Below are 26,720 nucleotides of genomic sequence, written 5' to 3'. Positions count from 1 at the left end.
CTTCAGAAACCTTCAAGAGGTGAAAAATAGTATTATCGAGTTTATTGACACTAAATCGCCGTTGTTCTATCGCCAGGAGATTCGCCAGCTGCCCGGAAGATGGCAGAAGTGTATACATTTCAATGGAGATCACTTCGCCGGTTAAAAAGTAAGGCTATTTTTCTTGAATAAGCATTTTCTTTCTTTAAAAAAGACGAGAATTAATGTGTACAGTAATATATTCAAGTGCTAATGAAATTGTCCCTCACAAAATATTCCTTTTTCACTTCTCTGCATACACGTTCACTTGTTCGAGTCTTTACTTGCAGTCATCCACTTTCTTGTACTTGAACTCTAACACCTTTCTTTATTCACTTCTATCCTGAAGATGAGAGGGACGTTGGCTCTCAAAGGTTGCGAACCTCTATAAAACTTACCTGGTCGATAACCCGTGAGAATTTATTCATCATTCGTCGTCAGGAAAGCTTCAAGACTTTGTTATTTTTATTTGTAATAACTAGGCACGTACAGTTTTCGTTTTAACGATAACACCGAAAAGTTGAGGAAAGCGCTATAAAATGTTTAAAATGTATTTGAGATAACGTGAATTCCGCCATTTTTCAGAATAACACCGAATCTTACACCTTAACGCGAAAAGCGCCGGGAAATATGCAATAAAACTGGGGATAGCACTTCTGTTCAAAAATAACTACCTGAAGCGCTATTCTGTCATTTCTAGTCTACCTGGTTGGAGTTCGATTCAAAAGAGATTGTCACGCTTCATTTATTGCAGTTTGGCGCAGACATGACAGTGTGTTTAACCTCGTCCTGAAATAGAATTCGCTCGGGGAGGGGGATTTTTATAGAAACGGGAAAATTTTCAGGGAGAAGCACCTGTTGTGTTTCGGAGGGGAGGGGGTGAGGGCATGTATGTGTGTGTGCAGAGGCGCAACCACGAATTTTTGTCTGGGGGGGCAAGTAGCAGGATAAACGTACCAATAATAATAATAATAATAATAATAATAATAATAATAATAATAATAATAATAATGTTATTATTATAATTATTGATTTATTGAATTATTTTTTCAACACATTCAATTTCACATTATTAATGGAAAACAAGCACACAAACTATTTTCGAAAGATAGAAAATGCTTGATAAATGCATTCCAAATATAATTATTTTTTACATTAACATGTATAACTTTCATGCACTATATATGTTTCGCACATGTGCAACATGGAGCGACGTGGACACTAAATTGTGTACGTATTCAAAGTTTCTTTATATACAATATCTATTATTTAAATACATTACATAATCAATTCATCCATCTCACAATAAATTAACAGCAGAAATTACATAAATTGTGCGCGCTCCCTTTCCTCAAAACAATTTAATACATTGAAATAAATAAATACATTTAAAAGAAAATCAATTAATACAAGTGTTAATTCTCTCTGGCAATTTAGAATGCATTACAGAAAAGAACTTGCGAGCGAAGCGAGCAAGAAATTTTTTAGATCCAATTTTTTTGCAGACGGAAATCCCTATTGATTTAATAGGGCGCAAATAATTTCACGGGACGCCAATGCATTCTCTCTTTTACAACTTTTGTGCCTCCCCGATGGTGTAGTGATAACATCGTAGACTTGTGATCAAGGGCTCACGGACTCGATACCCGGTGGAGGCATATGGCACAGTGGTTCGGATCCCAAGTTAAACTGTAGGTCCAGTCCCGATTACCCTTTCTGTGCATAAAGTGGACTTAAAACCACAAATCAATCAATCAATTTTACACCTTTTTTCATTTAGATCGCTCGACGCCCAAGGCAGACTCCCGCCGCCCCTAGGTATGGTATGGTATGGAACTTGATACGACTAAGAAAAGCAGGCAATGCGAGCGAAGCGAGTAAGAACATTTTACGAAAAGTATTTTTATTTGCATAAAATTTGAAGTTGTGGGCGGTAATTACCCCCCGCAAGTACACTTGTCCGTCAATGTTTGCCACCCCAGAACTCATTTCTGTCCTGTGATTGCGCCACTGTGTGTGTGTGGGTGTACACAAAACGGTATTTTGAGGTCGCAGAGCTATTTTTTGGCATTGTTAGGGAAATGTGATGTGTGTGGTTGTGTTCAAAGATGTGGGTGTTATCATTCAATAAACATTTCATATTTAGTGGCTGATGAGATGAAATAGTTTTCCAAATGGAAGAAATGTTGTCATTTCTCACAAAGGTAAGCGATAACTTTCTTGTCATTAAAACTAAAATTTGTCTAAATTTTCCAGAACGAAAACAATATGAAAATCTTAAATATAGAAGGAACAGTAAAAATGCATGTAAACATAACACAGATTTAGAATTAATAACACCGAATTTTGCCCTAAACTGCGAAAAATATCACCGAATTGCAGTAAAAAAATAAGATTGAAATTTAGGGGAAAATGAAACGAAAACTTCATGTCCCTAGTAACAACAGAATCAAAGTTCGGTCAGTTAGTATTCGATCAGAACAGCCAACGTAAAAAAATGCTTCAGATGCCCGATGGCGTAGTGGTAGCTTCGTCGCCTTGTAATCAAGGGGTCTCTGGTTCGATTCCCGGTAGAGGCACATAGTGGTTCGGATCCCACTTTAAAACTGTACGTCCAGTCCCCATTACTCACAATAAAGTCGACTTAAAACACCGGATCAATCATTTTCTTACGATACTGAGATGACAGCAGAAATTGATGATCTTAGGCTGCGATTTCTCCAGTCAACTTTCCGCAATGTGGCCACTGGATTGTACGAATCATTCCGCCTGTTTTCGTTAACTTCTCCTTTACTAATTTGGTTCAGAAAGAGGATGATGAATTGCAGTGTACACTGAAAGTCACTTGCTTCGCAAACAACGACTTTTACTTTCTTCCGGTCAACGCAAGGGAAAGCGAACAGGTAAATTGATTCTCATCGAAACGACTTTTTCCAATCTTCGATCCTAGCATGATCCCAAGCGATGCTTTCCCTTTCTGTGTAATCCGAGAAGACGCCAATAACCTCTTTATGGAAATTACTCCTTACCGTAAGTATAAGCAGAGGGAGTGAGAAGTGATAGAAAGTAACAGAAGTAGAGAGATAAGTGAGAAAGGATAGTAGAGGGAGAAATGACGAAACAGAAGGAACAGAGGTGGAGAGAGAGAGAGAGAGAGAGAGAGAGAAGTGATAGAAGTTAGAGAAGTTGAGAGAATGAGATAGGAACAGAAGTAGAGAGAAATAGAGAGAGAGGAACAGAAGTAGAGAGAAATATAGAAAGAGACAGCAACAGAAGTAGATATAAATAGAGAGAGAGAAACAGAAGTAGAGAGAAATAGAGAGAGAGAGAGAGAGAGGAACAGAAGTAGAGAGAAATAGAGAGAGAGGGGAACAGAAGCAGTGAAATAGAGAGAGAAACAGAAGTAGAGAAAATATAGAAAGAGACAGCAACAGAAGTAGATAGAAATAGAGAGAGAGAAACAGAAGTAGAGAGAGGAACAGAAGTAGAGATAAATAGAGAAAGACATGGGAACAGGAGTAGAGAAATAAAGAGATAGGACAGAAGTAGAGAGAAATAGAGAGAGATAAACAGAATCAGAGAGAAAGAGAGAGAGATGAACAGAATTAGAGAAATAGAGAGAGGGGAACAGAAGTGGAGAGAAATAGAAATAGAGAGAGACAGGCCCGTAGCCAGAAATTTATTTCGGAGGGTGCTTATCCCTTATCAGCAGCCGCCATCTGACAAGGATAGAAGAACGGAAGATGAATTTCTCAATATATTGCAACTTATAATACAAGATATTTGATCCTGCTAATGATGTTAGATTAATTACCACTGTATATTTGAAGGATTTCGGGGGAGGCTTCAGCCTCCTGAGCCCTTCCCCTGGCTACGTGACTGGAGAGAGAGGAACATAAATAGAGTGAGGAAAAAAGGAACAGAAGGGAACAAAAGTAGAGATGGAGGGAAGTGAAAGCAAAAGTAGTACAGGGAGTGTGATGGAAAGAAACAGAAGTAGAGAGATAGAGATAGAGAAACAGAAGTAGAATTGAATTGACTTTTTTGGTTTACGTATCTTCCTTAATTTTCATCAGTGATTAATAGCATTAGATCTTAATTTAAAGGAAAGAAGCGACATTTGATTGTGACAAATGTCTTTGCTTAAGACATAATTCGGGTCATTTGTTTAGTTATGAAATTTCAACTTCTAGTGGATAGATTATAAAAAAGCGAAAGCTCTGAATTCTGAAAGAGCAAGAGAAAGTGAGATACAGACAGAGGAGGTGAGAAATACAGACAGAAAGGAACAAACATGGAGAGGAGGAAGTGTGTGTGTGTTTGTGTGTGTGTGTGAGAGAGAGAGAGAGAGGGGGGTGGGGTAGTAGAGGATGATAGTAAAATAAAAAATAAAAATGTAGAAAAGAAATAAAGAAAATAAAGAAAAAGAAACAAACAAACAAACAAACAAAAAAGAAGGAAAGAAACAAAAGTAAATAAATAAAAGAAAAATGAAAAAGAAAGAGGGAGAGAGAAAAGTGATTGAAAACTACGGAAGGAAAGAGAGAGAGATTAAGAGAATGAAACAGAAGAAGAGAGAGGGAAGGACGTAAAAAGTAGTTTAAATAGACAGAGATTAATTAACAGAAGTAGAGAGAGACAGATACTATATTATAAAGAGACAGTAAAGGAGAAATGAAAGAGATAAGATAGAATGGACCAGAAATAGGGAGACAGGAAATCGAGAGCATAACAATGACGGAAAGGGGGGGGGGGAGATTATCTGGGAGGTAGGCAGTCACATTCTAAATTGCAGAATTATGCTTGTGACAGTAATGCAAAGGAAATGCATTTTCTTTTACTGCCCTTTCTTTAGAATATGTTACAATTCAATGAACTTCAGTGCAACTGCAGAAATGAGTGATAAGTTACGCACTGCTCATATATGACTATCACCTCTAGTCCGTATATACCTAGGTAGTATAGTTCAACATATGGAACAATTTTCTGAGAAATAGTTATGTTACAAATTCTCAATAAAATGAGACTGACTTGATTTCTAGCAGTAATTCAAAGTCATAGTTTGGTAATTCTGAAATCTTTACGTTGTAGTAAACAAACCTTACTGATTAGTACATAAATGGAATTTTAATCAAGCTTTGTAGCCTTATTTGTTGCCACTTTAATGGAGAGAATTTTACACAACACAATGCATTGCTCTTACATTTTATCTGAAAGAAAAGCCATTAGTCTAATCAAGAATATTGTTAAGGACGCACTTATGGCACTTCAACACAAACTGTTGTCAGAATCTTTATTTAATGTCCTTTGAAGGTTGGGTCGGTATCAGTCGGCAACGTTTATGAAATTATCCTTTGTGGGATGCAACCGTACCATCTTCAATTATTGGAATGTTGTTATTATACACAACTTATCTCGTTGAAAGAGACGCGTGCATCAAACATCCGATTAGAAAACAACCGCGTGGAGTTCATTATCAATTCGAATGAACGAAACGATAATACATATGATGCTAGTTGCTTTTGTGCTGAAAATAAAAATATCACAGTTGCTGTTCGTGTATGCTTTCGTGCCAGGCTGGGACAAAATTCCACAATCCAGAAAATCCAAGAGAGGTACTTTACTATCCACATCTGATACTCTTACGAACACTGTTGCCACAACCAGACAGCACAATTCCTCTTTTCAAGGTGACCAACGCCCTATTATAAATGCATATCTTGCCTAAAAAGTTTTGCTTGTTCCCGCTTCTTCTTTTCATTCTGTCAGCAAAGCATTGTAGAAGGCAACTTCTTGTTTTGTAAGCGTTCATCGATTTCAGAAATCACCATTCATCAAAATCACGATTAGCCAAGCGTGACCCAAAAATTACGAAATATAAGGTAGTGGGATCCATGAGTATTACCGTGCAAATCGTCCATCACCATGTTCGAGCACTTTATTTGATCCAATAAGAGCTTCATAGAAGAAAACTCAAAACAAGCTGTTGACAACTTCTGCACCAACATATAAAAATTCATGGCTTAAAAACACATAGGATGTAAGAGAAAAATTAAAGAAAATAGTCATGGACAATTTGCATGGTAATACTCATGGATCGCACTACCTGAACCCAATATGACCTATTTGCTGTTTCCAAGTAGTTACAATTCAACAGATGACATTAGTATGTTATTTAGACTGTCCGAATAACGTGATTGAACCTGTTTGCTGAACCTATGCTGCAGTAACTTGAGGACAAAGAAGCGAATTAGCTGAACCTCGAGATTGTCTTCTACATGATCTAATATTGCAGTCAAATTATTACTTACTACATCTTTCAAGTGATTGGTGTTTATATCTCTAGTCCATATTATGATAGCCCGTAATTTGTACTTTACAACAATGTACTTAGTTTAGACTTTAATCTAAAAATACTGCTTATAAGGAAAAAGTAATACTATGTAAGGCGTACTCAATATGGCCTACATGCGCAAATGTGACATTTGTTACTCTTATGTTCACGTAGTGTGTGTGGATCTCACTAAGTATGATAAAGGACCTTTCATTTGCCCAGACCGTGATGTATAATCCATGGTCTTCTGGTAACAAATTGTGACACGCCACTGCCTTCTTTATTGGTTTGCAAACAATGTTATCACTTTGTGCAAATCTCGCATGCAATGATGTAAATAAAATGTAAGTATATCAATATATACATATCCACCTATAGAAAGAACATTGTAGTAGGGGAGAGCGGGGTCAATTGTAACAATTTTGACAAATGATGCATTTTCTATGAAACTATTTATCTTTGCAGCGTGAAAATCGGCATGGAAACAATACAATATGTTGTTATTGATATTATGCAGTCACGATCCCGCCATATATAAAATGCTAATCATAATTAATGTTTTAAAAATGTGTGACAAATGTTACAATTGACCCTTGCTCAGGGGCAAATGTAACATACTAACATTTACCAGAAATACAATTTATTTTTTTGCTGGAAAAAACATGTACCCTTACACAATGATTAAGAATTAGCTAACTGTGCTTTCGTTAGTAAGTAGGCTAATCGAACCATACCAGGTCCCAAACACTGTTTCTAATAAATATATATCTGATCATTCTGACTGACAGTTATGACAAATGTAAAAGCTGTCTCCTTTGGTGCAGTTTTCATGTGACCAGTTGTCACAAGTTTTAAGCACTGCACCCATTGCTCACCAGATGCACTATTGGACCACTTCTCAAGGCAAATTAAACAAAAACATTCGTCGCCTGCAGAGCTGCTTTCCAGACACCTTCTTGCGCTTCTGCTTGCAGTTGTCTTCTTTTTTGATTGACTACTATCACTTCTGTCGAACAGCCTCTTTTTCCCATTGCTGTTTTCTTGTAGAATGTAATAATTCAGGATGGTTGAACAATGTTTTTTATTGCAATGCAAGTGAATATTTTACATAAGAACGCATAAGGGGCAATTGTAACAGTGTTACAACTGCCCCGGTTACATTTGCCCCATCCTGACGCCACATTGTTTGCTGGCTTGCAGCTACTAACCCCGACACCAGAAATTAATCACAACTATCTTAACAAATACATCAAATATTGTGTATTGCGATGATATATACAAACCTTGATCAGACGACATCGCGAAATCACTATTAAACAATAAAAAGGAACCTTATGTTTTTACTTACGTGTTGAAAAACTCCCAATAATAGCCGGAACAATCGCTACGTTAGCACCACCGCCACATGAGTCACTCCCAACTGACGTCTCCTTTCTACAGGTTTGAATAGTTTTAAAAAATACCTCACGAGAGCAGCACAGTAGCGATTGTTACATTTGCCCCGTGTTACAATTGACCCCGCTCTCCCCTACTTTCTTTACAATTTCTGTTGCATATTTTGATGTGAAAGAACAAACTATATTGGGTACATATATACCCAATATGGCCTAAAAGTAACTTTATAATAAAATCTTCCCTGCACGCATGTTATTATTTGGAATTGGCCCCAATTTTCAGTAAACGCCCAGAAATGTTCGCTCTTTTGAATCTTGCTACTAATTTTATCTTTCCGATTTTGAACACCACTAGAAACAATCGTAAACATTAGGTAGGCCATATTGGGTTCAGGTACCTCACAATAGAATACAAAAATGAAAGCTAATAAGTGTGCAACTGAATAAAAAAATTGATAAAAAGTTTTGTGTTCATTGCCTTTTGAAGAGCTTATTTTCATCATTTTTTGTGCACATTTGCCAGCCTATTCCACAAGCTTTTAGTGTCTACAAATGAATATCCTAGTTATTACATATTCTGCTGAAATGTGCTGTACGTGCAGAAATGTGTATATCTTTGGAGAGCATTGCACTGGTTGAACTGTTTCGAGCACCGGCGTTGTAATATGAAGAGAGCAGCAACGTATGCAGTGAAGATGGCCTTGTTATTTCAATTCTCCTTGTGATTTGCACCTTTATTGATTTATTATGTCCATTGTATTGTTATTCTGCGTCACTTTTCTTCTACTTTCGGCTACTTGCGACTTTCATTTTTTCACCTTTCTTATGGAGAGTTCACACCGAAGCGACAAGAAGGACGAATGCGATTAGATATATTTGATGAAGGAACACTCACAAAGGATTTGTTTTAGTTTTTAAGTCCACTTTATGCACAGATAGGCTGGGACTGGACCTACAGTTCAAAGTGAGATGCGAACCACACGTGCCTTTATCGAGTATCGAACCCGAGTCCAGACATACTAGGAGTAGATGCGAACTATTAATTTCTACAAAATGATGAAGCAAACCTAGCATGCGGACTTGTTTTAGTCATTATACGTAGGTTTTCCTTCACTTTTGGCTAATCGCAACGATGTAGATTAATGGTCATAAGTTGAAACGACGTCACAAAACACATAAGGACTGCATAAACACTGTAGTGAATTATACTGGATGTGGGTCTAGGCACCAGAGCCTCGTTAGCTTTTAAAAATGCAGACTAAGGACAGCGAGCTACTTTAAAGAGAGTGTGACATTTGACTGTGGCGGAGAACACAGATATTCGGGCCGAGACTCAAACCCTCGAGATCAAATGATGCTCGGCCACAAAGCCTATTATCTAGCACAGGCATGGAACCGTTCGTAACAGTAACGTATGATCCAAAAAAATAAAAAAGGAACGTCCCATCAAATGTGACGCCCACGTCCATCCGCACGGCAACTTTTCTAATACAATTTATTTTCCGAACAAAACATTTTGCGTCTAGTGTCAATTTTCACACGATTTGTTAGGGAAATGAATCGGCCAAGTTTGATAATTACGGTACCTGAAAGGTACGCTAAAACTGTTTTCTGTCAATCTTGAAAAGCATTTGATTGAATTATTGTTTTCAAGTCCACTTTATGCACAGATAGGCTAATCGGAACTGGACCTACACTGTAAGGCGGATCCGAGCAACTGTGCAATGTGCCACCACCAGGTATCGAACCCGGAACCCCTTGATTGCAAGGCGACGACGTTACCATTACGTCATCAGAAAGGTCCGAATTGGCTGGTTTTGCTCAAATGCAAAATCAAAACTATTCTCAGAGAAATCTAGCAGGTTTAAAACTTCCAAATCAAAATCTCTAAATTCACGTCAGTCATCGTGGTCACAAAATCCCCACCACCTGGCCCTCGATAACCACGAACTATATTTCAAAGGTTTGACAGGCAAATTTAAAACTTAATAAATCAAATAACTGTCACATTTTTCAAGATAGCAGTCGAAAGCCATTAGAAAATGACTCCCGGACTAAATTTGATCCTCACGATCTAAACTTTCGGTTTCACTAAAAAAGAAAAAGTTTCCTTCCCTTCAAAGTGCCAATGATGATCCCGAGTTCGAGTCCCGGCCCGGACGGGTGTTTTTTACAAGTGTTCCTTCATCAATTTCACATCATCATCGTCGCCAAATAGCCAAAAGTGAAAGATCAGCGACGTAAAACAACGAAATAGAAACAATTAGAAATACCAGAGATATAATCACACTGCCATTTTTTTTAAAAAAAATCTCAGTGTCGTCATTTTGGCTCTAAATTAAAAATTAAGCTTTCGTAAAAACCGCACTTGCATATCTCTGACGCGAAACCTTTGAAAATATACTTCCCGTAATATAGTAAGCACGAATAGATTCGACGAACCGACGAGGCATTATCTAAACAGAAGCATAGCAAAAGGTTGTCCTTCAAGAAGTTAAGTTGGTTCTCTTATCAGCAGTGAACTGAATCTAATATACCAATTCAACTTTAGCCCAACTTGCAGATTTGTGGAGAAAAGGGGGTTAAAATAACTTCGTTGCAACTATTTGACAACACAATACATCACAAGCCAGACTCGCAAAAACAGAACTTACCTTGAATTTCAACACTTTTAAGTCAAGAGCCCTGTTATCTTCCAACATCGTCAAGACTTTCCCACGGACAACGACCGATCACTGCAAAAATCTCATTTGAACGCACAGATTAAAGAAATCAACATACAGACGCAGGCAGCTGCCTTGTGTCGTATCTTCGGAGCGACACTACTGTCACCTGTTAGCACGAGATAACAACACCTCTTCTCTGTCGAGAGCAGAGTTGCAAGCTACACTAACTTTCGCTGGCAGATTTCAATGTCGGCTCGGCAACGAAAGGAAAATCATGAGATTCTTTCTTTTATTTGGGGGGGGAAGATACCTATGGATAACACTGCCCCCTTGTATGCGGATTCAGTCCCGATTAGTCTGAGCATAGGTTGGACCAGTGGCGTAGCGCAGTGACCTGGGGGCCCCCTTAGTAAAACAAATATCGACAATACTACAACGTATATATATCTTCGATGACGTCAGAGGATAACGAATGTACAATAGAAAGAAAGAAATACAGGAAAGAAAGACAAGACAAAGAGAGAGAGAGAAAGACAGGAAGAGAGAGAACAGAAGAAAGGAGCGAAATGAGCAAGAGGGAAAACAGAAGATGAATCAGACAGAGCAAGAGATGTAGAAGTTCGAGAAAAAGAGAAAGAGTGAGAAGTCAGTGTATTTGAAACAGTTAGCAGTCAGAATAATTCATGAGCGCTTTTTTTCGTTTGTTGCCATACATTTTTTGCAACTGCATTTAACATTTTTTTACTTCAATTCTTATACATTTGGTAAACTTGTATGACAAGTTCTGTTTACAATTGCAAGAAAAATATTGTGCCCTTGCACTTTTGTTGGTAAACATCGAACAAATAATATATTTTTTACGTATTACCTACGATTAACTTACTTTGTATCTTAATCCGTTTTCATGTTGTTTGTTTTAACTTCATTAACTTTTATTCTGATTCTCTGGCATTATTGATTTGGTTTACTTTACTTCGCTTTTCTGCCACTTTTGGCTAATTGCGAAGATGGGGAAGAGTAATGATATGATGAAATTGATGAATGGACACTCACAAACATCCATGCCCATGGATTCGAACCCGGGACCCCTGGCGTCGAAGTGCGATGTGCTAACCACTCCGCCACGGGGTCAGCTATTCTCTAATATGTTTTATCTACTTGCATTTCTGTCTACTTTCTTTCTTATTGAAACCTTCTTGTTTCAATAAGTGCTGTTATAATTATTTGTTACACCAACATGTCCGCTTAAAACTTGCGCCGAAGTTTCGCAGGGAAGGCGCGAGAAGTCCGAATTGTTTTTCTGTAAGTTTAAAATGTGTTAATAAAAAAATATATCAATTTCTTCTGTATTACTGCAACTCACGTCGGTTGTCCATCGGCAATGTACTCTCTCGTGGGTTTGAACTGAGACAGGAACAGGGGCGCCGACTTGTCAAAATTATTGGGGGGGCTCTGATCACTGAAATAAATTAATGAATGACTCCCTCCCTCCCTTTTTAAGTTTTGGCCTCGGTGTTCGGAATCTCGTAAAAGCCCATGAATTCCTCAAAAACATCAAAATTTTCATCCACAGTTCGAATGCAGAATGTCAATTGTTCACATTCCCGACTTTTAATATCTGCTACCACGGAGCGCAAAACAGATCTCCCTAACATATCAACGATCTCGTTCTGAATGTCATGGGAGAGTCATTTGTAGCCCGAACATCCCATGCACATCGTCTTTTGAAACTCTTTAGTAAAAATGTTAACCAGGGCCGGATTAAGACGAAATTGGGCCTGATGCTGCATACCATCCATTTTTTCTGTACAACTAACTTTCAAGGTTAAAAATTTACTACGTCGTACTTACCGAACAATAATAAAGTGGCAACAATCACCAAGGTATTGCAAAAAACGCAGCTAAATTACTATGTAAACGGTTTAACGTAAAATTGATAGCATTAACTTGAAATCTTCGGTGAACAATAAACACAACGACGTTATAGTTACGTCACAGCGCAAAGAATAATAGTAACTATATAATAAGTAACGCTGTGTCTAGGCGTCCGAAATTGAGGCTCCAAATTTCATTCTAAGATTCATTTTCAAGTTAATATAGCAAAAGAAAACTGTTCGGCTTTTGGAAAATTCTCGTCTGTTTTCATCTGACCCTATTTAAGGAATGGGCCTAATGCTGCAGCATCGATAGCACCCACCTTAATCCGGCCCTGATGTTAACAATACTCATATATACTTACAAGGGAGGTTATCTAGGTGTCCCCCTCCGATTTCCATGAAACTTCGCAGGTGTATAGAGGGGGCCAAAGGAAGAAATACGTGTTCTTTTTGTTTTGGGCTAAAGCCCGACCCTGTGGCCGAGTGGTTAGCACATCGCGCTGCGACGCCAAGGGTCCCGGGTTCGAATCCCGGTCGGGTTTGGTTGTTTGTGAATGTCCATTCATCAATTTCATCATATCATCACTCATCCCCATCTTCGCAAATTAGCCAAGAGGCACCAAACGCGAAGTAAAATAAACTAAATCAATCAATCAATCAATCATGTTTTGGGCTAAAAAACTGTTTGAGGTGGCAACCCCCCCCCCTCAAATGTCAAGATGAGCACAAATTGAAGTGGGGATCTGACCCCTGTCTCCCCCTCCAACTTCCATGAAACTTGGCAGGTGTATAGAGGGACCCAAAGGAAGAAATACGTGTTTTTTTGTTTCAGCTCAAAAACTGTTTTAGGGGGCAAATGTCAAGATGAGGAAAAATTTAAGTTGCGATCTGACCCCGAAACCACGTAAATTTGGCATAGGGAGAACACGCACATATAATTGGAACACACACAGCACAGAAATGTAGGATTGTCGGTACCAAACGCAGTGCAATTGTAGAGAGATGCTGAATTCATAGACACCGTTGTTCCCGGATAGGCATGGGCATAACAATAGACGGGCCAGAGCAGGGTAACGGAGCGTGGTTAGCCGAAACAAAACGTATTTCTTCCTTTGGACCCCTCTATACACCTGCCAAGTTTCATGGAAATCTGAGGGGGACACAGGGGTCAGATCCCCACTTCAATTTGTTCTCTTCTTGACATTTGAGGGGGGTTTTGCCCCCTAAACCCGCTTTTTAGCTCAAGCAAAAACACGTGTTTCTTCCTTTGGGTCCCTCTATACACCTGCCAAGTTTCATGGAAATCGGAGGGGGACACAAGGGTCAGATCCCCACTTCAGTTTGTCCTCATCTTGATATTTGAGTGGGGGTTTGCCCCCTAAAACCATTTTCTAGCCGAAAAAAAAACCGTATTTCTTCATTTGGGCCCCTCTATACACCTGTCAAGATTCATGGGAATCGAGGAGGACACAGATCCCACTTCAATTTGTCCTCATCTTGACATTTGAGGGGGGGTTGCCCCCTAAACCTGTTTTTTTAGCCGAAACAAAAAAACGCGTATTTCTTTCATTGGGCACATGTATGCACCTGCCACGTTTCATCGAAATCTGATGGAGACACTTAGATAACCTCCCTCATGTGTTTTGCTGTCTCTGGTCATAGCTCGCCCCCAAAGTTGAAATGTGTATTTAAAGTTAAATTCATGTGGCACAATTCAGAGTAAACTTTACAAGAGAAGCAAAGTAATACATTAGATCCTCTTAAGCAAATTATTAGGGGGGCTCTGCCCCCACATCGATAACATTGGGGGGGGCTCGAGCCCCCCCAAGCCCCATGGAGTCGGCGCCTATGGACAGGAACTACTGCACTCGTACTGTACCTTCTAGTGGAAGAAACCCAGTCCAATGCTGAAAACTTCATTGATAGCGCCTTTGAACAGAAATTGGCATGTCCTTCTGATATTTTCCACAAACTGAATATTCTGAATATCCTGCACCTATCAGACAAGGTGGTCAGCCTTCAAAAGTAAGTTGCTGCTTTGTAAGAGAAAGATTAGAGATGAAAGCATTGGCGATTGCTTTCCTACATTGAGCATGTTGTTACAAGAAACAGGTCTACAATTAAACGAAGAAATCTAAACGTTGCTGTAAGCCTGTATCCAGCTTATCTTACTGTCTGTATTTATCCATTTTAGCTCATGAATGTCGTATTGCTGAATGAACTGACACCAGCTGATAAACATTAAAAAAATGTACACCACATGCATTAATCACACACATTATATTTTCATTACTTCTATGTGTACCAACCAGTGGTGCAATCACAGGGGGCGGGGAACCATTGCCCCCCCCCAACCTTACGGAAATCAGTTCTAGGGGGCAAACATTGACGACCAAGGGCACCTGCGGGGGTCGCAATACCTGCTATTCTTAGGGCCGGTTGTATAAACATCACTAACTGGAGATCAGATTTGACCTACGATCCGGTAGTGAACTAAGTTCAAGCTTCTATCATGTTGTATAAAGCTAACTGTCGATTTGTCGATCTTAGATTAAATCCTGATCTTGGGTCAAAGAAATACGTTTGGCAACGTGGCAAATCCAGACATGTCACTAGTGTGCCTGTGATGTTGCCAATTGTCCAACACTGAACAGCAAACATTTTAAAGTCTCTTTCGGAAAATGCGTGTATTTAATATTTGAATAAAAAAATAAATCTGAGGTGCTGGATGTAGTAAATATTCGAACATGTTGCAAATTTAGTAACATCACGTAAATTAGATATTAAACGGCCATTTATTACTTGTGCACGTTCCACGTGGATGATTTGTCCTTGACAACGAAAGCAACTATCGGTTCTCGGTTGCAAAGCGGAGAAAATATGCTTGCATAAATAGATTTTTTTTTTTTAAAAAAAAAAGATGTATTTCTCTTTAATTCTAAAAAAGAGATATAACAACTTTCTTATACTCGGATTTGGAGCTATTGTTCATGTAAGGAGATGTTTATTATATTTTTTTGTGATTACACAACAACATGTTACAGGTGGACCATTAGTTCCTGTAAGTAATATACGGAATTTTCCTTGCACTTGAATAGTTGTGAAATGTAAAATGTGTTTGCGTTGTCCCGAATGGGAAGAAATATTGAAACAACAGTGGCGCTTGTCCTCTCGGATGTAAATTATGCACAAAACAAATAATATTCGAAATAAAATATGTGTCATTTATATATCGGGAGGAGAGAAAGCTTTACCAACTAAAATGCAACGTGCTCGGTTCATAAAGCAGTAGATATATACATTACAACCAAAGTTACATGATCCGTTCCATTCTGTGGACAACATTGAATTGCAATAGGCTAACACTTCGCTGGATGCAGTAAAGCGAAATGGTAATATTTTTATACTCCCTCTTCATTTCAACGCAAGTTTTACAATGATATCATATCAACAAGAAAATGTAAGCGGGTCTATTTTCGGTTTGTATCAACACTCGATATTTCTCAAGTTACGTTTCTCTGATCGTGCAATTAAACAATGTTACAATATCCTCTTGCAGTCATTTAAGGCAAATTTCAAGAAAAAAAAGTACATGGTATTTCAAACAGTAAATAACAATGACGCACGATATATGGAAAGAAGGAAAAATGAAAGAAATATTTATCATTGTTCACCTCGTTGTGCATGCTTCTTCTTTATTATTATGGAAACAGTATTTTAGGAATTGATTCTCCCGTCTCGCCGCATACGTTCACTTGCAACACATTTTACAAGCAAATATTCGTTAGTACAGCCATGTTACAACAGCTGAACTACGGTCAATGTCTGCTGATCGGAGAAAAATCGCGGATCAACTTTGATCGCAGATCGCAGGGACTGAATCTCAGTTCAACTTTTATACAACACAAAATCAGAGTTGAGCGTGACTGCGGATCAATTTTACTGGCTAATCGAGGATCAACTGTTTTATACAATCGGGCCTTAGTGTCATCAAGTTCAGTGCCGTAGTAGCTAGCATGCGGCAGGAGTCGGCTCTGGGCGCCGAAAGAGCTTTCCGAAACCTCAGAAAATATGCGAACTACAGGCTTCCCCGTGACTTAGCCTAGCGACATTAGCGCCACTGCTCCCACACCAGGGTTTCAAATGTCTTGGTGGATCTATATAACTGAAAAAGTTGCAAAAGAGAGAATGCCATGACGAGACGACCCGTGAAATTATTTGCGCACCATTAAATCGATATTGTTTTCAGTTTCCAAAAATTTGGATCTAAAAGTTATCTTGCTCGCTTCGCTCGCATCGTAATTCTTTTCTGTAATGCATTGTAAATTACCAAACAGGGAACTAAGGCTTCTCTTTCTTGTCTTAAATGCATGAACAATTGTTGAAAAGGAGAGTGCTCATTTCAGAGATAATTTATATCATTTTTGCTGTTTGTTTATTATGAGGTGGATGAATTGATTATGTAATATCTTTAAAAAAAATAATATAATAATCCGTGGCTCGACAGCCCTATATCCCAACTGCCAGTCTCCCTCCAATATATTTAAACAATAAGATGTTATACGTATATATGTATTAAAGAAACTTTGAATATGTTAACATGATGCATATGTGAAAAACATGTTGCTCATGAAAGTTCAGTGGCGGCGATTTGGTTCCAAAACCGGGGGGAGCAAGGTGCCAAAACTGGAGGGGGCAAAGACAGTATATTTCCTTTTGTAGATAAGGTTTAGCATAGCGCAGGGGGAAAAATGGCGAAAAGTGTGGGGGGAACTGTCCCCCTCGCCCCCCTAATCGCCGCCACTGTGAAAGTTATACATGTCATATTTACAAGGAATGCATTTTCTGCCTTTCAAAAATACAGTTTGTCTGCTCGTTTTCCATTAGTTAATGTAAAATTGAACATTTTATCTACCACCTTCTTGCATAATTTACGAGGATAATAACGTATTTCGTAATATTACTACTACTACTACTAGTACTAATAATAATAATTATGCCACTATTATTATTTTATTATTATTATCATTATCATTACTGGTACGTTTACCCTCGTACTTGCCCCCCCAAGACAAAAATTCGTGCTTGCGCCTCTGGTACCAACAGTAAATAAACACATGAAGAGATTTTGTGTTGATCTTTCGAGGTCACATCATATGTATTTATCTGATATTATTGAGGGAGGGGCATGCAGATTTTACAGCGGAAGAGAACCACGAGAGCTGAACGTTTGAAAACCCCTGGTATATAGATCAGAAACAGAACATGTAACTCACCTTCTCGTATGTATTCTCGTATATTCACAATATGATTTGGGTTTGTGTTTATGAGTAATCAACTACCTATTTTATATTATGGTTTTATGAACAAAGGAATACCTTTTATTTATAGTCAATCATGTTTGGATAGTACGGATGTACGTACACGCCCACTCTGTGCGATTAAACACAGGCATTTAGTACTAGATCGGAAGTGCATCAGAAAAAGTGAGCGGAGAAGCGATATTTTCCACATATCTAGTCTGCTACTTGCACCTTTCTGACCGTGTCTTCCCGTACTCTGTATTGGTGATAGTTCAGTTTTCACAGTTGGCAACACTGGAGAAAAAATGTACATTCTTGTGCTCGTAGATATTGTCGCTAGGCAATGATGGATTTGGCGCAAAATAGCAATTCAGAGTATGGATGATAAGCATAGAATGGAGGAGGAACAAGCCGTGTCTCCCTGTGCACGACTGCCCAGGCACATGATAATCGATCTCTTGAGGCAACAAATTATTCATTTTCTGGCCAGAGGGGAGGAACTGGACAGGGAAGTCCGTCGCATGAAGTGTCGAGGGAAGTGCTCCTGGAGTAGGTATGGTTCAACTTGGTCAAGAGAGACGATTCTTTTGGTATTTAACATTTTAAAAGTACGACTTTTTTCGCAATGAGATTTAGGTACTTCCACAAGCGCGTCGCCTGATAATGTCCGCATGAGCACATGAACACTCATGCATAAATGTCTTAAATTACGTACATATTAAATGCACACACACATACGTATATTTATTCGAAAAAATACTATGATTGATGTACGAGTATATACACACAACTTACTCTAACAAGACTTCTTTCACGTCTGATAACTTTTTTAGATAGTTGGTAACACTGACTCCCATGGTGTTCCACGGAGGGCGTTGAACACAATTGTTGTGCGTGTTGCATAGAACTGACAGATAAGGGGCTATTGGCCACTATACCCCGAAGATGTTCACTTCGATGTGCGATCACTTATGCAAGCGGAAATACTTCTTACATTCGGCACCAGAGTGAAGCATATACAAGGCATGTCTAGGGGGACTCGAAAATATCTGTGCTACATAGTTGAAAACTTTAGCGAGAATTCGCTAAACCTGGCGAATTATAAGGAGGAGAGGGACAATTTCCCTAGGTCCTTCTTGTATTACTTCAAATATAGCGTGAATTTGAAGTAAAATTGTTGAAAATAAATTGAACTGTTATTCTCACTTTTTCAATTGAAGATGAAGTTACAAGGGAGACGAGTAAATCTGCATTCAGTACGCCACTGTATTTCCAGCATTTTAAAATCACACTTTCGTCAATGTACAACGTACAGTGGGATGCACAAGTATTGCTCAACGAGTTGTCCATGAATACAGATTATGTTTTTTCTTTTGCATCGTACAGTTAAATACACAAGTATTGATCGGCAAATTATCCATGACTATTTTCATTATTCTTTCTCTCATATCCTAAGTGTTTTAAGGAATTTATTTGCATCTAAGCTGGTGCAGAGTTACATTATTGGCACGCATTCTGCAAACAACACTGTAAAAAGCGTAAATGTTCGACTCTGTTTATGTTTTCGATAACATTCTGCCAAAAGTAGTATTGGAAAGAATTATTTCAGTACAATTTTTCCTCACAGATTTTTATCGAAGGCTGAGCCTCTCCCGAAAAGAATCACACATATTTCTAAGGGTCGTCAGCCAGTGGCGTACCCAGAATTTTCGAAAGGGAGGGGTTATGTATACATTTTTTAGTAATTGGTCCTCATTTTGCCATTTTTCCAGCCTTTGACTTTCTTTTTTAGGAATCCTGGACCAAAAGGGGGGGGGGTTATGACCTCCACCAACCCCAGCTTGGGCACTCCACTGTCGTCAGCGCTCTCACTCTTGGTGTGCGGTTCCCAGATTCGATCTCTAGGTTATGTCGAAGTGGACATTGCTGGCTGGGGGATGTTTGGTCGAGTTTGGGGACAGGAAGAGGGATGCGTATGTGTATGGATCAACATGGAGGTAATAGAAGCGGTGGGGCGCGGGGTGCTATATGAAAATTTCAACTGTGGAATAGCTTCCCCTGCCTCCCTCCCCTTCTTCGAACACTGGTGTTGTCCCATCTCAGCATGGCCGTATTTAGAGTTTTTTTTAGGGTTGAACCCCCCCCCCCCGAAACTTCTGGCATGTCGGATTAATGGAAGTTCAGAAACCAAAATTTGTAACACATTTTCAAAAATTTATTCGCAGTTTCACAAAAATACAACAGGGAGACAATGCTGAAATGATCGAGCTAGAATTTTCAAACATCTTGACTTCTGAAATTTGAGGGAAACGGGTTTAATTCTTGCAGTTCACCTACAACCCCTTCATTTTCACTTCTGCTGTCCTCTTTCCATTACTGTTCCTGGATCAGACTGAAAATTCCTTCGTAATTGTCCCAAAATTCCCAATGGTGATGGTAACACTGTTAAGCCTTGTTTCCATGTTAATAAAACATTCAAATGCTGACCAAGGCAAATGTATTTTATAAAAAAATATGAACTAAAAACGTAATGTTTCCACCCTCTAACAGGGTCTTCTTCAGACGAAGATTCGTTACGTTTTTAGTGTATATTTTTTTATACAAATAAATTTGCCTTGGTTAGCATTTGAATGCTTTTTTATACCAAAATTCCCGCTCCAACTTTTTAATTCCCTGTTCGATATTGGTTTAAACCACCTTGATAAGAGTTCAAATCTAGGATCTCCAGCTTCGTAACACGTAACATTCACTATCCTTCACCCAGCGCTCGATATAGTACATATATTTAACCTATACGCGGTCCTATAAAGCACATACTTGTATAATGCATAGTGGTTTTATATAATGCTGTTTGGTAAGCATATTATGAGCGTCGGAAGGTGGGATCGAGCTGGTCCATAGAACCCCCTTTTCCCGAGTTGACATCGTTTATTGCAAGTTACAAAATAGCAGAACGTTTGTTAATTTTATTGTTAATAACGGAAATAGAGTCCAGGTAGTTAGTATTCCAACAGAATAACCAAAGAAAAGCGGCGTTAGATCGAATAATTGAGGTTACAAGACAGGCAACAGGTTATGTTTTACCATCTAATCCAAAGAATAACTGGTTCCAGAGTTTTCAAAATTCCAAAAATTAAGTTTTGTGAATGGTCAAGAACATAAACTTTATGACTAAAATTTCTCTTACTTTTAAAGCTTTTTCCTGAAGCTATCTGAAATTTAATAACAAAATATAATAACTGTGCATTTCAGTACACACTGCATGAAATGTACAAAACAAATAATAATAACAACAGTTGAGCTGCATATTCACACTGCTGATGGATAGATTAGAAAAGTATCCTCAAGGATATAAGGACAGCAACAGCAGCGCCGACTTGTCAAAATTATTGGGGGGGGGGGGGCTGTGATCACAAAAATGAATGAATGACTCACTCCTTCCCTTTTAATTATTTACATAAATGCTAACACAAATCGCAAGAAAATAATTTTACTTTTTTGTTCTTGCTAAAATTTTTTACTTTTTAAATGTATTTTTACAGTAATAAAAAAACACAGAGCATGTACACTAAAATATAAAGTCACACACACAACAAAATCATATGAACATGATTTCAAAACAAAGCAAGAATTGCTCTACGCACTGAGTTATTTTTTATGAACTCATTAACGAGCGGTCTCAGGTCCAAATTATCAAGCACAGTTTGATGTATGTGGAGTACCACTAAGCTGCTTAGTATCTTCTGCCCCATTGTGGATCTCAAATATGTGGCTGTGGCTGTCATCACTGGCACAGTGCGAACGGGCATCATGAATTTGGCAACTTCAAGCAGAAGCTCCTGGAGGGTGCTGTCTTCCAAAAGAAACTTCCTTATGTTACGCATGCTAGTTAGAACCACTTTCTTCTGTTTGGCGATATCACAAGCATAAACAGATGTAAGGAGAGCCTATCGGCATCCAAATCTTGGCGAAAGAATTCTCGCGTTTGCTCAAAGTTTGTTGTGCAACTGTTCACAGCTGAGATGCATTCTTTCTATACGGCTGTTACGTTTTGTAGTCCTATAAATTCATGTCATTGTTTAACACAAGTCAGTGTATATCGACTTATAATTCTCTTTTGGAATTTAGAACTTGTGAGGTTTGGCAGAATCAGCCCCCCCCCAAAAAAAAAGTTGATGGTCTAGAACATTTCAAATGTGTATTTAAAGTTAAGTTCATGTGGCACAATTCAGAGTAAACTTTACAAGAGAAGCAAAATTATACATTATTGGGGGGCTCTCACTTCACATCCTTAACATTGGGGGAGAGGGGGCTCGAGCCCCCCAAGCCCCATGGAGTTGGCACCTATGGACAGCAATAATTATAATAATAATAATAATATTTGTAATAAATTAGTTTATTATTATGAAATTTTAATTATTATTATTGTTATTATTTCTATTATTCAAGTTTCATGAGACACACATGGGAACAATTATGAGTGACCCCGCCCCCCGATTTTTTTTCTGCCTACGGCCATGCATCTCAGCAAATACAATTGAGGGGTTATGCCCTATCAAGAATAACTGCGGCGATGGGACTTGATGCACTACTGATCATTGGCGTTCTTGGCCTGTGACTTCGGTTATAACAATAAATATGATTTTTGTTATTTAGCGTCGCCCTTCTTCCCCTTGTTGGCTAATCGCGACAATGAGGATGATATGTGGCGAAATTGATTAGAGGACACCCACGGAGAACACTCATGTCCACACCATGATTCGAACCCGAGACCCTTGGCATCGTAGCATGCTGTGCTAACCACTCAGCCGCGAGGTTGGCTGTAACAATACAGTTGATCACATATAGAACATAACAGAGATTCAAAAGTTGATATTACAGAGCATTGCTTAGTTTTTCAAGACTAGTAGTACAGTTTCCGGGGCTCCTGTGTAGCCAAATAGTTAGCGTTCTCACCTTTGGTGCAAGCGGTCCACGGTTCGATTCAAAGTGGGATCGTAATATTCGGCGTTGACCCAGCGTCGCGAGGACAATTGAAGAAGTAACGGGCAGCTTGAAGAGAAACGCATACTCTAGAACACGGGTTCCTAACCTGAGGTCTGTGAACACCCACAGGTTCACAATGCCCTATCAAGGGTTCTGCAAAGCGCTAAAGAAATATTATGAGCTTTATATTACTAAATTGATTTTTGTTTATTTTACTTTGAGTTTCTGCTACTTTTGTCTAATCGTGAAACTGAGGATGAGCGATGATATGAGATGATGGTGATCATCCAACCGGTTACGGGGCCTCGTGTGGTCAGCACGAAGTACCCCCAGTCGTTGTTGTAGTTTCCCATGACTGGGTTACGCTACTCATTCATAGCTCCCCAATTTGCTCACGATGGTGGGAAATCTTAGGAGAAAAGTTGTTATGCTTCCCCCAGGATACTCGAACCTGTGCACATCCTGTAGCTGAAGCCCAAAACTTGCACCTTAAGACTGCAGGACGTGTTAACTATAAGGGAATGATAATTACAAGCAAGACAGGTAGTCACAGACACATCTGGATTGTAACAGCCCCAAATGCTGTCAATGGGATTGCTACAACCCAGAGGTGTCCATGCCTGTACAAGTCTACAGGGGAATGGGATAACTTCAACCAGAAGTAGTGCTTATTTAGAAGGCTGCACTGATTTTGGGATGAAATAATACCTTGCTCCCCCTCCAACCAAAAAACAATGGAAGTCCATGGATATGACCTACAAAAAGCTGGGAATATACACAACATTTATACAAATCAAAATAATTGTCTACCCAGTTTGTATGAACAAGCTGCAGAAGTTTTAAAATATATATATACAGTGAAACTTACTTTTACGTTTTGTAAGGGACCAAGACAAGAGAATTTAAAATGTTGGAATATGTAAAATCCGGGAAATTTTCATAACATCTTTCTGTATTGGCACCATGAAAAGCATATAATGCAGCAAAATGTTAAATCGTGGTTTTGCTGTATTCTTAGGGTTTTCCAATTGTTTTTTTTTAGAAAGAGAAAAGCTGATTAAAAGTTGAATACAGTTATTATATGAATGAAGTGGGATACCATATATTAATGCACAAAATGTTTTATTAAATTATCCTTATCACGTATATTAGTCAGGGCTTGAAATGGAAAATGTTTACTGGAGGGATGTTTCGTCTAGCCTTGGGGGTTAGCTGAGGGATGCTCCAATGGTTTAACACAGTAACAATGAGACAATTGGGGGATGCTTTGGAAAAGTTTTGCTAGCTGGGGAATGCCATCCTCTCACTTCGAGCACCGATATTATTAGTATTAAAAGAAACATATTTGTGGCTTGTAGTCTGCTACACTGCATGCGCCCTTGACAACAGCTTCTGCAGCACCGATCCATCCTCAAGTGCAGAGCTCTAGCTGGAGAAGTAACATCCATGCACAAAAAGGTGTTAGGTTACTTGTTGCCATGACAACCATGACCTCAATGCTTGCCTGCAAACATTGCCATTACGTGACTGCAGAGCTACAGGCAGACAAAGCAACCTACTGCAGTTGCCTTCAAGCAGTTGAACTGAGTGCATATTGCTATCCGTGTCCTTTCCTTTCCTGCAGTTTTAAGAGACATGTGAATGGGCAATTCTCTGAAAAGTTAAACCAGGATACCAAATAACAAAGTTGCAATAATAATTTTTATTCATGGTATTTAGGTAAAGTATAGTCTAAACCAGTGGTTCCCAAAGTGTGCACCATGGCACCCTGGGGTGCAATGGCTGGTTTACAGGGGTGCTGCAAAATGTTCCAATATTTTCACTGAAACAACACTTATTCCAAATATGTGCTTATTTAGTACTTTCTACATACAAAATGTTTCTGAATTTCAAATACGTGAGCAACCAACCCACAATAACTGAGTATTGTTAAGTGTTAAATAGACCTACGTTGGGCACCGTGGAGAAATCTTGAAACACTAAGGGTGCCGTGAAGTGAAAAAGTTTGGGAACGGCTGGTCTAAACCATCATGAAAAACAAATAAGAGGCAAACATTTAGAAAATATTAAAAAAAAAAAAAAATCTGTGAAGTTGAATGTCATTTTACAATTGAAAAACTCTGACACTTTTCCTCAGGTACGGATACATTTTTATAGATATAAATAATTAGCATATTTGAATTATTTTTATTTACTAAATATAAGATTACTTAGCTGCATATTGAATATCGAAATAAAGGAATTAGTGTTTTTATAAACTGCAAAACCAGCATTTTTAAAGTACCCTGCAGCCTTGTCCCATGCATCAAGCAAAATATTAACTTTTTCCTGTGGAGCAAGGTTTTTTTTTAGAAAAAAACATTTTCAAACTAAAATATATTTTCAATATACAGCATAAAGTACTGGAAATGTAAATATTACAATTTCATAGAAGCCACTGAAACACCAGTGCAAATAGTTTTTGTGTCACGTGCATCACACTTCAAAACGTAAGATCTTGAAGGAATTTACTAGCAAAGGCAGCCTTTTTTTATCTTTCACAATTTCCCTGGTTGGGTACAATAACTTATCAGCCTTCAAATGCCACTTCAAGTGGTTTGTATCTCCAATCATCACCATTACGGATATCTTATATTCATCACCAACCTTTCTTGTAACTTCACTGGGATAGTTTTCGTTGTCATATCTAGCTATAACCCAGTTAACCATGCACTCACATCCACATGAATTTCTAATTCACGAGTTATAGCATTCCCAAGGGTATATGGGTGTGTGTGTGTATATATATATATATATTAGGGATGGGACCGATTAATTGGTACTCTATCGGTATCGGCCGATATTGGCATATCGGTGTACCGGTAAAATTACCGATTATTTTACCGATCCGATATATCGATAAATATATGATAATTTAGTGCAAAATTCTGCCATTTTGTTGTAATTTTTATGGATAATCTCCGTGCCCCACTTTCTAAATATGCAACTCCTTTTGCACTGCAGTCACCTTGAAGCACACATATATTAAAGAGGTCAATGAACCTTTCAGGTTCTTCAAGGACCATTTCTAATTTTATATCGGATCGGTAGAATATCGGTTATCGGTATCGGCCAAAATTCCATATCGGCCCATCCCTAATATACACACACACACATTTATATATATATATATATATAAACCTCTAACTGCAATAGCTTTCATGGTATGTACGGATTTGATGCCTGCAATTGGCTGAGCATTATTCAAACTTCTCTCTCATGAAATTGCTTCTTCATTTGTCAAAATAACTTGTTATGGGCATGAGATTTCAAACTAGTTGATAAATCTGAAACAGTTTGTTCATTTGGCACAAATTTAGTGGGGGGGGGGACTTCCAAATGTCTATGCTGGTGGACATCGTAAAGTTTGAAATCCTAACATCGAACGAGTTCAGATTTCTGTTTTGAGAAGTCATTCAAAAAATGAACTGTCTTGTCAAGAAACTCCTTCTCGTGTTATTTTCCTATAATGCTTTCATATTTTGTACATGTATTAAATTGACTTTGTTGCATGAAAGAGTTTTGTTTTTATTTGTAATTAAAAACTGTCAAGTTTAGTTGCTGGACCATGTAGAATGTGAACATTTAAATATATATTTCCGCAATTTAATTGTTTTATTTCGTATTTGTTAGGTCCACCGGTTGGATACTGTGGCTCTACAAGCACATACTACCCATCATTGCGTTCCTGTTGTTGGCCCTGCTCCTTGTGTGGGCGTCTCTGGCAGTGGGGATGTGCATTGGTGTTTCATTCCCCAACCCTCGAACCAGACATTGCACCACTAGCTGCAGCTCATGGGACATCAAAAACTGGTTGATTTCTTGGATGCTGAGGTATAGAACATATGGTAAAGGAGCTTTCTATTAATTCTGAAAAAAATTGACGCTACCATGTAGTGTGGAAGAAGATATAAGTGCAACATCCAATTTAGGTTTTTGTGTATATAGTGTTTGTGAAATTACATCATTTCAAATATCAAACTTTGCTGATTTTATTCTGTAAATGTAGTTGCATTCAAAGTGCAGTTAAATTCATTTGTGTGATATAGCATAACGAATGTTACTAACATTCTGACCATCTAAGTAAAGAAGAAGCCAAGACA

At 38.5% G+C, this 26,720-nt stretch overlaps 2 protein-coding genes across 6 annotated transcripts in view; one reads left to right on the top strand and one right to left on the bottom strand.

The window, feature by feature from the left end:
* LOC145997278 (uncharacterized) overlaps positions 1–10,540 on the bottom strand; it is a 323,875-nt gene extending 313,335 nt beyond the window's left edge. For 3 of the 5 annotated variants that reach the window (XM_083134160.1, XM_083134161.1, XM_083134162.1), the window contains exon 1: positions 10,401–10,539. In XM_083134160.1, coding sequence (XP_082990286.1) covers positions 10,401–10,448 — 48 coding nt within the window. In that variant the 5' untranslated portion in view covers positions 10,449–10,539. Of the gene's footprint in view, positions 1–10,400 lie in introns of all 5 variants that reach the window. The other 2 variants (XM_083134158.1, XM_083134159.1) reach the window with 1 other exon arrangement.
* A 7,404-nt stretch (positions 10,541–17,944) lies between these two features.
* Positions 17,945–26,590, top strand: LOC145996956 (uncharacterized). Its single transcript, XM_083133547.1, has 2 exons — positions 17,945–18,145; positions 26,251–26,590. The coding sequence occupies exons 1-2, from the start codon at positions 17,970–17,972 to the stop codon at positions 26,483–26,485; spliced, it is 411 nt and encodes a 136-aa protein (XP_082989673.1). The 5' UTR covers positions 17,945–17,969; the 3' UTR covers positions 26,486–26,590.
* The last annotated feature ends 130 nt before the right edge of the window (positions 26,591–26,720 follow it).

Source organism: Lepisma saccharinum, chromosome 13, assembly GCF_977018435.1.
Source record: "Lepisma saccharinum chromosome 13, izLepSacc3.1, whole genome shotgun sequence".
In the NCBI taxonomy this organism is placed as follows: domain Eukaryota; kingdom Metazoa; phylum Arthropoda; class Insecta; order Zygentoma; family Lepismatidae; genus Lepisma; species Lepisma saccharinum.
Note: the sequence above shows the minus strand (reverse complement) of the source record. Positions and strands in the feature narration are given on the sequence as shown.